Source organism: Cynocephalus volans, chromosome 6, assembly GCF_027409185.1.
Source record: "Cynocephalus volans isolate mCynVol1 chromosome 6, mCynVol1.pri, whole genome shotgun sequence".
Classification (NCBI taxonomy): domain Eukaryota; kingdom Metazoa; phylum Chordata; class Mammalia; order Dermoptera; family Cynocephalidae; genus Cynocephalus; species Cynocephalus volans.
Window position 1 is genome coordinate 103,253,023 of NC_084465.1, and position 14,145 is coordinate 103,267,167.

At 44.4% G+C, this 14,145-nt stretch overlaps 1 protein-coding gene across 5 annotated transcripts in view; it reads left to right on the forward strand.

Annotated features, from left to right (window-relative positions):
• Window positions 1-9,680: 9,680 nt before the first annotated feature.
• The window catches only part of ABAT (4-aminobutyrate aminotransferase), a 46,131-nt gene continuing 41,666 nt past the window's right edge, over window positions 9,681-14,145 (forward strand). For all 5 annotated transcript variants that reach the window (XM_063099421.1, XM_063099425.1, XM_063099422.1 and 2 more), the window contains exon 1: window positions 9,681-9,757. In XM_063099421.1, coding sequence (XP_062955491.1) covers window positions 9,688-9,757 — 70 coding nt within the window. In that variant the 5' untranslated portion in view covers window positions 9,681-9,687. The remainder of the gene's footprint in view (window positions 9,758-14,145) is intronic.

Below are 14,145 nucleotides of genomic sequence, written 5' to 3' on the forward strand. Positions count from 1 at the left end.
CTGCGCTCCCAGCGCGGCACTCTCCCTAGTGCGCCACGGGGTCGGCCCCGGACCCAGACAATTTTGGTCAATCCACTATCTCCTGCTGTTTGTCCTTCTGCAAGTGGCAAAACTCTCTGAGCCTATTCCCTCACCTGAAAAATGGGAATAATAATATTTGCTTTCCAGGATTAGATGGCATAGTGTGTGTGAAGCCTGTCACAGTAAACATAAATTCATTAAATCAGAGCCGATACCTACATACATGCGTGTAAATGAAAAATCCTCTGCATTTTGAAGAGTTAAGGTATTTCTAAGGAAATGTAGGAATACTATAACTCCAGTCACCAACAAAGTGTTACTAAGTCACAAGCTATGCAGTCCTTGAAGGAAACAAATGTTTCATTTGTTATTTGCCCCGGTATTTGCATACTTAGCAGTTCCTAGAGTCCTTAAAAATGGTTTGTTTTCTCCCAGTAGGAAGTGTGTCTGCTCCAGGCATGCTGACCTTATTTGTTTGGTTGGTTTTGGTCCTTCCCAGTGGAACCCAAGATCCTGGAGATCAGGGCAGGACATGTCCTCATTCACCACCATTATCTCCAGTGCTCGGCACAGGTGCTCAGTAGAACTTAACGGAACTGAACAAACTGATTTTAAAAGCTGGACCTTCTGTGGCTCTGGTCAGAGTAGCTTCTCCAGTGTTTGCACAAGCACCTTCCTAAACAAGATTCTGTCTTTCATTCTTTCCTTGTAGGATGGGAAATCCAAAACTATCTCATGCATTTGCAGATGTGTCTTTCTGCATATTCCTACCCCAGAACACTTTCACACTCAGAGGGCTGTATACACACAGAGGGCTTCTGTTTGAAACTTGTCCATTCTCTTTTCTCTTCACTCTTTTCATGGACTGGGTAATTAATTACCTGCCTGTTAGCAAAGATGTGCTCATGCTCCCTGCATACCTGATTTAAGTTCACTGATTCTTCCTGATTGAAGCTTGGGCAGGGAGGGCTGTGAGACCGGGCATTCCTGTGGTTGGAGGAGGGAAGGTGGGTCTCAGATAAATCCTGTCCCAACAGCATCCCTCACAGCCCATGAATGGGGCCCTGTTAGCCATCTGCGAAGGCCCAGGACTCTGGCTTTATTGGTTGTCATGGCAACCCTGGCCTTGACAACAGAGGCGCACTTGGCTGAGTGTGTCATTGTGCCCCATTGAGTCTGCACAAAAACTGAAGGCTGGGGTGGCAGACGGGAAAGGAATGTCCCGAGTCGCTGCCAGCACCTTTGTCTTGGTCCTGAGAGCAGATAGGAGAATGACAGGGAGCATCTTTGGGGCCCCAGAGAGGTCTGGCATGTCCATTTCTAGCCAGTGATGTGTGAAAAGATTGCGTGTTGACAGGGCCTGGAACGCAGCATGGTAGAAAGGTAAGTCAGACACCATCTTCACAGGATGTTTGTTGAGCGTTTACTATTCAATGATTGTTTGCAGCCAGGCCAGCTCTGGAGCTGGGGACCCAAGTCCCAAGTCTCCTCAGCTCACCCTCTGCCATCCCACCAAGCAGGTTCAGTTGGTATTATCCCCGTTTTACAGGCAAGGAAAATGAGGCAAAGAGAGGTTACTGAGTGTGCCCAAGGTCATACAGCAAGTAAATGATGGGCCAGGGAGGGCTAGTCCTTTTGAAGGTACAATCCTTTTGAAGGATGCAAAAATTTGGAAGATGCCAGGTACAAGTAGTGGAAAAGAAGAGGAGAGAGGCTGGTTTCACATCCAGTGCCTGCACACCGCCTCCCCAAATGACCACCACAAGCTTCACTCTCCCTGTGTCTCTGACATGTTTGACTTTCTATTTCCAGGGACTCCTGGGTCCTGTAGACCTGTGGTCACCTGCAGGGTCCACCATAAACCCCTTATAGTAGTTAATGTTGCTTTGCCTCCCACAGATTTGTCACCCCTCTTCCCCTGGGTGACAGAGCCGCAAAGGATTACTCAAAGCCCATCTCTTCTGAGCAGTGAGAAGCCCCAAAGGGGTTAATCTCCCGGAACCCTCAAGAGAGAGGCATTCCTTCCATTTGAGAAATTAACCAAGAACTGGGGTTCTTGCCCCACATTTATTCTCTAGACCAGGAAGTTACAGGAAAAGAATATAGGTGGGGTTTTTGCTAAGTACAGTTTAACAAGTTTAACAATAGAAGCTGGTAACATTCAGTAAGACAAGCAAGGTGACATTCCATAATGCAATTTGCAAGAGGTTAAGTCATCCACCAACAAAAGCTTGATTTTAGCAAACATTCTCCCTATAGCAATTTCCCTGTATCTTTACATATTAATCAGTAACTTCTCTGTCCTTGAGCCAGCAACCTTGCTGTGTAACAATTCTTTATCTTACAACAGAGACTAGCCTGGGGAAATTTTCCTGTCTTTTGCAATATTAACATTTTTATATGTACTTTTAAGAAGTTAGGCTAAACCTGAAACTACAAGAAACTAGGCCTTGTCAAATATATTTGCTTTATAAATGTAAGTATACTCCATATCTGCGAGAACCCCAGTTCTTGGTTAATTTCGCAAATGGAAGGAATGCCTCTCTCTTGAGAGTTCTGGGAGATTAACCCCTTCGGGGCTTCTCACTGCTCAGAGATGGGCTTTGAGTAATCCTTTGTGGCTCTGTCACGCAGGGGAAGAGGGGTGACAAATCCATGGGAGGCAAAGCAACAGTTAAGGGTAGTTCTCCACCCTGCTTTGAAAACTTCCCCAATGCCCAGCTCATACCTGTGAGACTCAGGCATAGCTGATCTGGGCAGGGTCTTGACAAAGGTGTAAAGGTCCCCCCCATGATGTACACCCAAGACTATGTATCTCTGGCTTTTGAGCTAAAAGGCCTTAGACAAGCCCTTAAACTTCTGAGCCCGTCATGCAAAACAAATTATATCACATGTAGTAGTGAGCGATAAAAAGCAGGTTATACCTTTTCTGCTATTATTCTCCCTCCAGAGCAAATTGGAAGAATTTTTTTGTTTTATTTTTTATTTTCTTTTTCTTTTTTTTCAGCTTACTGATTTAAACATTAAACTTGGCCTCTTGGCCCATCCCACCCCACCCTCCCAATGCACAAGGCAGATAAGAGAAAGCAGAGAGAGCTAATTAGCATTTTAATGAAAGGAAAGGGGATGGGGAGAGGTGATTGGGACCACAGAGCTCACTATCTGGCTGGAGCAGGATTTTCAACTTGTTTTGACTGAGACACACAGTAAGAAATAGAACTTATTACAGATGCACTGCATGGCTGAAACAAAAATCACCCTTGTTCACCATGTACTCTGACCATTGCTATTCTGTTTAATTTATTGATTGACTTAAATTTCACTTTTAGTTCTGATCATGTCAAGGTGAAAGTCCCCACTTGGTGTGAACCTGCCTTTACCTGCTAGCCTGTCTAATATCTGCTAGTCTCCTCTTCTAGCAGAAGGACAGGGCTAGGCCTGAGGCTGAAGCTTGGGCAGTCACCTCTGTCCAGCTTTTAATTGCATAACCTGCTTTGATTTTATTATATTCTGTTCCGAGTCACCTTTATTTGTTGCAAGTGAAGCTTTGGGGCAGGGGCAAGGGTAGTGAATAGAAAGGGTTCTAGGAAAATAACTTTATTTAAATTTTGAGAGCAAGTTGATTTCAAGAAAAATGTTAGTTAAGTACAAATCATATGGGAATTGAGAACTGGAGGAAGAGATGGTATGCTGTGTTAAGAACTGAGGTGTGGACCGGTACAAAGTTACAAAATTCCAGTTAGATAGGAAGAGTAAGTTCTGGTGCTCTAGGGTGACAATAGCTAATAATATTGCATTGTATATTTCAAGATAACCAGAAAAGAGAATCTTGAATGTTATAACCACAAAGAAATGATAAATGTTTGGGTGATAGAAATGCTAACTGTTCTGATTGGGTCATTATATAATATGTGCATGCATTGAAACAACAAAATGTATCCCATAAACATGTTCAATGAATGAAAATTAAAAAAAAAAAAAAGAGGTTTAGGAAATGCAGGGGGAAGATTTGGGGTAAGCAACCAGAGTGCTTTGATTCTGGGATTTCTCCAGCCTTCTCTTGGTCATAATCCTTAGGGTATGCCAGTACTCCGAAAGCACCCCACCTCCAACCCCAAAATCTTCAGGCACCCTCTTGAGGATTGCAAAGGGCTTGGTGCAAAGAATGGGGCCACAGAAATGCTACTTTGGGGTAGAAGCAGGGTTTGGGGAACGGTGTCTTGGTGACTTCTCAGTACCCTGTGGAACTCTCAGCATGCCTGCCAGATGATTCTCAGAGTCATAAGCGGCCTTTAAAACAGTCTGACCCACCATCCGCATTTTACACATGAGAAAACAGGCCAGGAGAGGTGTGTCTTTGGTTCCTGAGCCAAACGAGGGTGGTGGTGGACAATCCATGTATGTGAAGACTTGAGATTTCAGGGGAGGGGGATATTACTGTTAAATTGTCGTGTTGACATGAATTGCAGAGCTGCTTACAAACTTTAATATGAATCCTTAGACCCACCTTGAAAGGCAAACGTTATTGTCCCCCTTTTTGCAGCTCAGGCAAATTAAGTTCATTCAACTCATAAATTAACCCCAGCAACTGTCCTGTGCTCTGGATTACTGCGGTGAACAAAAAAACTTGATCCACACTCTCAGGGTTTACATTTTTCTGAGCAATTAAGGTGTTTTTTAATCAGGAGAGCGATGAGTGATGAATTATCCGTGAAAAGGCTGGGGACCGAGTAGAAAATGGATAGGAGAGCAAGAGAGGAAGCCTAGAGGCCATTTATGGTGTCATGGCCCTCATCCAGGTGAGAGATGATGGCAACGTGGACGAGAGCGGGTGAAGGACTTGCCCCCAGGCAGAAAGTCCCCAAGACCCCCGGACACCCAGCTCTCTGCTGTCACCATAGGTGCTTTGGGCATCTGTACTGGAGAAAGGGAGCCTTCTCTTGTGGCCAGCTTGCCTCTGAGGTTCTCTAGAGCAAGTCCACGAGGACAGTCTGCCTCTCTGTGGGACCCCTTTCCTTGGTGACTCCAAGAACGTCCGTGGATTTTAAACCATGGGCCAGTAGAATCGTGACTGCATCTTCAGCAGAAAGCATAAAAGAGAGGAGCCAGTCAGAGACAGAGAGTAAACTCAACTGTCTTGAGTGCCTATGACCCACTAGGCTGTTGACATCTAATTCCCAGCACAACCCTGCAGTGAGGAGACATCCCTGTCCCCATTCCACAAATAAGGAAACCGAGGCTCCGAGCGTGTTTGTAAGTTTTGCCCTGTTACACAAGTACATAGGACAGAGCAGTAGTTTGGACCCAAGCTTTATATTCCAAATCCCAAGCTTAATGCCAGCTCCATAAACAAAACATGTGTCTTTACTATCTATTATGGTGCACATGGCAGACATTACTAATCTATCACAGCTCTTTTTCCCTCGAAGCCTTAAAGAGGCCATAAAATCTTTCAGCACACTGCTCCAAAGTCAGTGCCCTTTCATTAGCACTGGCATGTGAGGTGACATTTGTTTGCCATGCCAACACTGCACAGAACCCAGCAAAGTAGCTTCTCCCCTTAATTTGGGTCTTCTAGCTCCTGACCTAGAGGCAGTATGAGAAAATCCGTAGAGTAAGTGAGTTCTAGACCTGTCTCTCTGTGACACTGAGCACCAATGCACAGTCGTCATCATCATCATCATCAGTAGTAACTTTGTGCCAAACACAGTATGCAACTTAACTCATTTAACCCTATAAGAAGCCAAGAGACAGGAACAATTACTGTCCCACATTTTACAGGTGAGGAAACTGAGGCAGGCCACTAGAATGTACGGAGAAGAAATTCATCTTGGCCTCGTTCACCATTCATCACCAGCATGTATGCACAGTGCCTGGCACATCACAGGGGTGCCATAATACCTACTAAGTGAATGAATGAAGCAAACAGGTTAAATGACAAACTTGGGGTCACACAGCCTGTAGCAGGCAGGACACACAGCCCCGTATGATCAGAGCACGTCATTACTCCATACGCCCTTCTCTGGTCCTCTCTCCCCATCTACAAAAGAAGAGGGCCAACTTTATAATTCTCTGTTTTATCTTTATTTTTTCTATTGAGGTAAAGATAGCAAAATTAGCCATTAATTTTGTTGGATAGAAGGAGAGCCATTTTATTTATTTATTTAATTTTTGATGATACATATTTATGGAGTATGAAGTTGACTATTTGTATACAGTATGAGGATGTGATGATCAGATCAATATTATTAACATGTTCATCATTACAAATCATAATTACTCTTTGTGTCCCTTAACCAACTACTCCCTAACCCTCTCCCCTCCCCGTTTCCCACCTCTAGTAACTATGGGTCTGTTCTCTCCTCTCTGTCTGTTCAGCATTTTATTGTGGTCTTCCTTCCTTCCTTCCCTCCCTCCCTCCCTCCTTCCCTCCCTCCCTCCCTCCCTCCCTCCCTCCCTCCCTCCCTCCTTCCCTCCTTCCTTCCTTCCTTCCTTCCTTCCTTCCCTTCCTTCTTTCTTTCCATTAACCATTTTAAATGAACAATTAAGTGCCTTTTACTACATTCACCATGTTGTGCAGCCATCACGACTATCTAGTTCTAGAATTTGTCATGACCCCAAACAAAGACCCCTGACCCATTAAGCAGTCAGTTCCTATTTCCTCTCCCCCAGCCCCTGGCAACTACTCATCTGTTTTCTGCCTCTGTGAATTTACCTACTCTTAAGGCTTCATACATATGGATTCATACAATATGTGGCCTTTTATATCTGGCTTCTCTGACTCAGCATATGTAAGACTTGTGCACCATGCACAAATCCCACACTTTGGGATGGCTCACCTCACAAAGACCACGAGACAGAGACCGCTGCAATCAGGCAAGAGGAGTTTATTCCAGCATGCTGGGGTCACTTAGTCTCCTGGACAGGAGCGACCCCGAGCTCTTAACACAAGCACTTTTTATACAGTTTTTTAGACAGACTTTAGCAACAGGATGAGTTGTATACTGCTTGCAGGTTATCAGAGGTGACCTTTGGATTTATTGGTGGGCTTTAGCGGGCTGGCACACCAATAAGGAATAGTGTATTTCCCAATTGTTTATCTTCCTTGTGGCCAGGTGGCCTCTAGATATAAGGAACTGGTCAGTTCCTGGAACCGGGTGGTGATTACTCCCTTCCTGGAATTTAACGTGCCTGGGCTTACCTTGACTTGCCTGGCCTCTGCATATCCACTTAGAAGCTGCCTTACTTAAAATGGCATTAGTTTTCTCGTTTTTTTAGCAAGCATTAGTACAGAAGCAAATTGCGCATGTTAAAGTTATATTTTTCTTTACACATAATGTCACTGTGCACCTGAATCCTTGACTGTCATATTACACCTCTGAGCATGTGCCTCCCCCCCCCCCCCGCCTTCTTCTTTGGCTTCTGAAGTCTCCTAACATTTGGAGGTGATACATCCCTGGTATCATAACCACTACCAGGATTAATCTCTTCCTGTTCCCATAGCACTTGCTCATATCAGTAAAGTAGTCATGTTTCCATTCTGTCTTGTACGGGATTTGTTGTTGACAGTGAAATAGGAAATGTTTATATATATGTAGTATATATTTACAGGACAAGTATACATATACATTTATGTGTATATTTTGCTTGGTTATTTTCAAAACATATTGACATGTTAGATAAAGCAGCCTAGTACATTAAATTCTCTCATTTTTTCCCCTCACAGTCCTCTGCCACTAAATTATGAGCTTCAGAAAGAGAGCAGCATTTTATCCATCTTAGTTTCTCCTGTACCTAAATGATACAGTGCCTTTCCTATAACAGGTGCCTAATTGACTTTTGTTGATTGTATTAGTGGGCGAGAGAGAGTGAATGAAAGACACTAACTTCCCCGATTGTTTGAAATACATTGTGCTAAGAATTAATGTCTGACAGAGATCAGGTTTTGTTAGAAGGTCAACTTCAACTGCAGGCCACCATGTCACCGCAGTATATGCCCCCCCCCATGACATTTTGTAATTGAAAGTGTGTGGGTGTGGCTCTCACTTCTGCAGAGTATTCAAATGTTAATGTGTGAGTTCTCCAAGATTCTTGAATTTTCAAAAACACATTTAATGGAAATTGAATTGTGTGACGTCCCACTGCTCCTGTTTGAGACAAATGGTTTTAAGCAAGAGGAAGTAACTGCTCTTTCTGCATAGTTATTGTGTTGCTAAATTAACAGGCTTGCACTGAGTTGGATATACTGGAATAGATTTTAAAAATCCATTGAGTTATCAAGAAAAGAGTATGGTTAATTCTCGGTTAATTTATGGTCACACTTTCCAAACCCACGTTTTCTCAAAAAAAATTTCCTCTGGGAAAAAGCAGTAAACTTTGTTCTCTGAACTACATCATTGATTCATCAAGCCCTGTATCTACTACAGCTAGGTGTTTTGTAGTTAGCTTAATTAATTAATATGTTGCAACTAGTAAAAGCAAGGGCTTTGGGGTTAGACAGTCCCAGACCGTTCTAAGACCAAATACCCTAATTCCTCCGAGCTTCCATTTCCTCATCTGAAATGGGGAGATCCCCTACTTTGCTGGATGGTTGAGTACATTGAGGGGGATAATGTACCATTCAGAACATCTCACCCAGCAACCTCATACCGTAGCCTCTTCCACCCAGGAGGAACCAGCTAGAGCGTCTCTCTAGAGCACAGCACAGCTGGTTCTGGGATCCAGATCCCCCATCAGCAGGGAAGAGACACAGTTGCAGAAGGAATTGCTGACCCGGGAGGATTTCTCCTTAGCCCCCTTGCAGGGCTTTACCCCTCCTGCAGCACCAAGAGGAAGAGACATTGTTACTCCCAATGTGTGCCCAAGATTGGGGGCTGATCAGTCAGATACTCTAACCATGATATTAGCTGGGACTCTGTTTGCAGGCAACAGGAACCCACTCAAGGAAGTGCAAGCAAGGGAAAAAAAAAGGAGGGGTGTGTGAGAGAGAATCCACACACCTGTGAAATGGCAGCTGAGGACCTTGACTCCCTGGGGCTGTGTAGGGTGACCATCCCAGTTTACCCAGGACTGTTCTGGTTTCAAGATGGAAAGTCACACATCCTGGGAATCTCTCAGTCATTTGTCTCACACCGGGACAGTTGGTCATGCCGGGACTGTGCAGCTTCCAAAATGGGCCACCATCACTCCACTGGATGGCAAGGACTCCTGGAAAGCCTAATGACCGGTATTGCATGTGAGACCAGGGGAGAGAGACCTCCCAGCTGGTCGCCGTGAGGTTTAAGTTGCCATCTGAGTCCTTCCCTCCTGCAGGGTACAGGGTTGTCTCACTTACAGAGGGATCTTGAACCAACTCTGTCCCCTTTCTCTGTTTTCCCACCTGGAAAATGGGCATAATAATTCTACCTGGGGTACGGTAAAGGCCAAATGAAATACATGTGAATTAAAGTATGTATTCAGTATAATATATGCTCTGAGTAAAGTGTATATTCAGTGTAAAAGCAAAGGATTTGATGTCAGAAGAACCTTCTCCACTTAGTGGGGAAATGGCAGGAGGGGATACGTGGTCAACAGTGGAGCTGTCTTAATGGCCTAAGTCTGAGTTTCTGGTTTCTTTCAGGTGACAGTGAGTGAAGGGGTCTCTCTCTGTTCCTGAAGGAGGGGGCCATGGCCTCCATGCTGCTGGCCCGACGGCTGGTCTGCAGCTTCCAGGCCAACCACCACCTGCTCGTGCCCGGTAAGCCCCGGGGGGTCTTGGCAAGAACTGGTCCTAATGGAGACACCATCGGACTAGAGATTCCTGGGCTATAAGAGTCCTTGATGATAAAGGGACCAGGCAGCTAGTACTTCTGGGGCTGTTCCAGTACCACCCATAAAACTATCACCATCATCACCCTCTTCCTATCTCTCATCTCTGCCATGTGCTCCTGTCCCTGCAGTACAGCTCTTGCAAGTGGGAAGGGAGCTGGTCCATCCTGCAGTCAATCTGTCTGCATGTGGGTAGTAGCCTCTGCAGCCAGAAGGGCCCAGGCTATCCCCAAAGGGACCATTGGGGAAAACACAGCTGAGGTTGCTGCCAATGAAAGCCATAAAAATCTCTGTTATTGACCTAAAAGCCAACTGTGCTTCCAGGGCATTGGACAGGAGGCACTCACTATCCCTGGAAAGTCCCTCCCGCCCCCACTTGGCCACCAGCACCAGCTCCTCCTGACCCCTGCCTTGCAGTCTCTCTCAGATAGTCCCCTTCTCTCTGCCTCTCTGCCCTGCCCATGTTCAGGCAGTGTAGCCAAGTGAGCCTTGCCAGTGAGTGCCCTGCTTGCACGACCACACTGAGACCTCCCTCTCAGTAGTCCCATGAAGCAGGCACCAGTGAATTCCATTTTACAGGTGAGAAGACTTGAGGCTCAGAGAAGCAAAGTCATCTGCCCAAGGTCACCCAGCCACTTGAACATGAGTCTGCCTGGCTGCAAACACTGAGTTAATAGCTCTCCTCTGTGCAGCTCTGGGAGAGAGCTTGGCTCCCAAGAGCCTCCCTTTGGACACCCTGGGATTGGTCTCCTGCAGAGACATCACTAGCCCTGGCTCTGGCTTGGCTGTGAAATAGATTTAGAAAGATCAGTGCACCTCCACTGTGTCCCCAGTTTCTTCGGAGCCCCTGTGCTTGTCACCACGGTGTCCCTGTAGTGTTGTAGGTCCTGTCTGCCTTCTGGAGACAAACTGCTAGCCCTGTCCTGGGTTCGCATGTTGAATGCTACTGTTTATATCTCAAGAGGGGAGGGCTGGCCAGTTAGCTCAGTTGGTTAGGACAGCCTTATAATCCCAAGGTCACCGGTTCCCTGAACCAGCCAGCCTCCAAGAATAAATAAAAACGAAAAAAATCTATCCTGGGGGTGGTAAAGAGCAGGAGCATTCACTCCTCTCCCAGGAGTATCAGCAGGCTTTATTTTAAAATAAATGTTTTTGGCTGGCTGGTTAGCTCAGCTGGTTAGAGTACAGCCTTGTCACACCAAGGTCAAGGGTTCGGATCCCCATACCGGCCAGCCGCCAAAAGAGAAACAAACGCTATAAAATAAATGTTTTATTTTGGAATAATTGTAGATTTACAGAGACGTTGCAAAGATAGTACAGAGAGATCCCACGTGACTCTCTCCAGTTTTCCCCATGGCTAGCATCTTGCGTCACCAGGTTGCATTTGTCACAATTAAGAATCTGACCTTGGTACATTACTGTTAACCAAACTCCAGACTTCTATTCGGATTTCACCAGTTTTTCCCTTAATGCCTTTTTCTGTCCCGGGATCAAATCCAGGTTCCCATGTTACATTTAATTGTCGTTTCTCCTTGGTCTTCTCTGGTCTGAGAAGGTCTCTCAGTCTTTCCTTATTCTTGACCTTGATAGTTTTGAGGAGTTATCCATAGGTTTTGAGGTTTTGCTTTTATTTACATACAAGAGAAGCATATTAGTATTTACCCATAACTATGTTAAAATAAAACCAAAACGAGATTGATGCAGGTATGGTGTATTCCAAGCAGGAGAAAAAGTCATTGTCATGGAAGGATCATTCATTCCATAGCTTATGCTGTTGTGCACCTACTATGTGCCCAATGCTGTGCCAGGTGCTAAGGATGCTCCCGTGAAAAGTGAGATGTGGCTCTGTGGGACTCCAGCCTGGTGGCACACGTGATGCCATCTTTGAAGGTCATCATCAAGGACATTTGAGCCCTCCCAAGGAGACAACATGGAAAGAGCACTTGATAAGACTTGTATGAGCTGCGGCTACGGGCTTCACCACTTACCAGCCAAGTGAGCCTAACCAATAGACGGAACTTCTCCTAGCCTCAGTTTTCTCATAAGGAAAGTGGGGATAGTAATAATATCCTTCCTATTTTGCAGATTTCTTCCATCAGAAGAAATGGTTCATGTGAGAGCCTTTCATTTATATTTGCAATAAGATGGGAAGTGTCCTAATTCCCCCCTTTATTTCCTTTTTTTTTTGGCAGCTACCCAGTATGGGGATCCAAACCCTCGACCTTGGTGTTATACCACCATGCTCTAACCAACTAAGCTAACCGACCAGGCCTTAATTCCCATTATTCAAGCATGGAAATAGAGACATAATGAAAAAAAATGGGAATTTCTATAGTCACCCTATGTATATACGTATCAAAACATCAGATTATACCCAATAAGCATGTACGATTACAATGTGTCAATTAAAATTTTTTTAGAAAGAAAGAAATAACAACAAGGTCATGGGTTTAGATCCTCATACTGGCTAGCCACCAAAAGGTAAAATAAAATAAATCTTTAAAAAAGTAGTTCCAACAGGTTCAGATCCCCATACTGGCCAACTGCCAAAAAAAAAAAAAAAAAAAAAAAAAAAAAGTAGTTCCAATAAAATGACATCATCCTTTAAATTAATACTGTGAATTTAAATGTTATAGGGTATACATTTGCTAGTGTTTCTTATATGTTGCTTTATACATGTATAAGAGCTATAAGTGGAAGGAGTTATAACTGATCTTATGTTAGCACATAATAAAAGTAATTTAAGTCAAAAAAAAAAAAAAAGGAAATTTCTAAATCACAGAGTTCCTTACCTGTGCATTTTCTTGGCTGGAGTTGAATCTTTGGCACATTTGTGCCAGATTTAGAAAACCATACAGTGACATTTTTCTTTTCTTTTGGCCCATCAATTTGGCATTTCTAGTATACTTTATATAGGGGTTTTTTTGTTTTTTGTTTTTAAATACCAAAACACAGTGTTGGGGTTGGCCGGTTAACTCAGTTGGTTAGAGTGCATTGTTACAACACCAAGGTCAAGTGTTTGGATCCCCATACCGGCCAGCCACCAAATATAAGTCAACAAATCAATAAAACGTGGTGTTGGCAAAGATACAGGGATATGTGTATTCTCATACACTGCTGATAGGCAAGTAGCAACAGGGAAATGGTTAAAAAATGACAGAAATTACAGCTTCCTTTTAGCCCATCACAACTCCATAAGATAAAGGAAAGTGAGACTCAGAGAAATTAATTTGCCCGGAGTTACAGGGCTAGCAAATAGCTGAGCCAGTCTGCCTCCAGGACTGGCACCAATCCAGATATTAGTTATCTGCTGCCACATATCAAATACTCCCAAACTTAGCAGCTCAAGAGAATATATGTTTATTGTCTCACAGTTTCTGTGGATTAGGAATCTAGGGGTGGCTTAGCTGCAGCCTCTGGCTCAAGTTCTGGTATTAGGGTGCAGTTGAGATGTCAGCTGGGGCTGCGGTCTCATCTGAAGGCTCAGTTTGAGGATCAGAGGATCCACTTCCAAGCTCACACACGTGGCTGTGGCTGGATTCAGTTCCTTGGGGGCTGTCAGCCAGAGGCCACTCTCAGTTCCTTGATGCGTGGACCTCTTCATAGAGCAATTCACAATGTGGCAGCTGCTTCCCCAGAGTAAGAGAGGGTGCCCCAAACGGAAGCCACAGCCCTCCTGACACACCTGCTGTGCTCAGATGCTTCTCCGTGATGTCTGCACCCATCAGATCACCATGAAGCCATGAAACATGGTGATAGTTAATGGCCTGAGACAGTGTTCCCAATGGCATTGTTTCATGCCAAACTTTTTTTTTTTAAGTTCATAGTCTTATATCAGTAAATAGGGTGCAGCGACTGGAAGACTAGATGTCAAAGTGGTTATCTCTGGGTAGAAAATTTAAAGTGTTTTCTTTTTTTCATGCTGCTTATTGGTATCATCCTCAGTGAGCATCCTATCAAAAGATAAGTGGGCTGAACAGTTGCAGGACAGATCAGATTTTATTTTATTATTATTTTTTTTTTAAAGATGACCGGTAAGGGGATCTTAACCCTTGGCTTGGTGTTGTCAGCACCACGCTCAGCCAGTGAGCAAACTGGCCATCCCTTTATAGGATCCGAACCCGTGGCCTTGGTGTTATCAGCACCACACTCTCCCGAGTGTGCCACGGGCCGGCCAAGATCAGATTTTTTTTTTTTTTTTTTAAAGAAAAGCAGAACAAACAACTCCAGTTGGGACTTGACCTTGACTTTGGCCAGGCTCACATACAGAAGCTTTGCTGTTTGGGAACGACATTAATTTATTACTCTCAGTCTAAA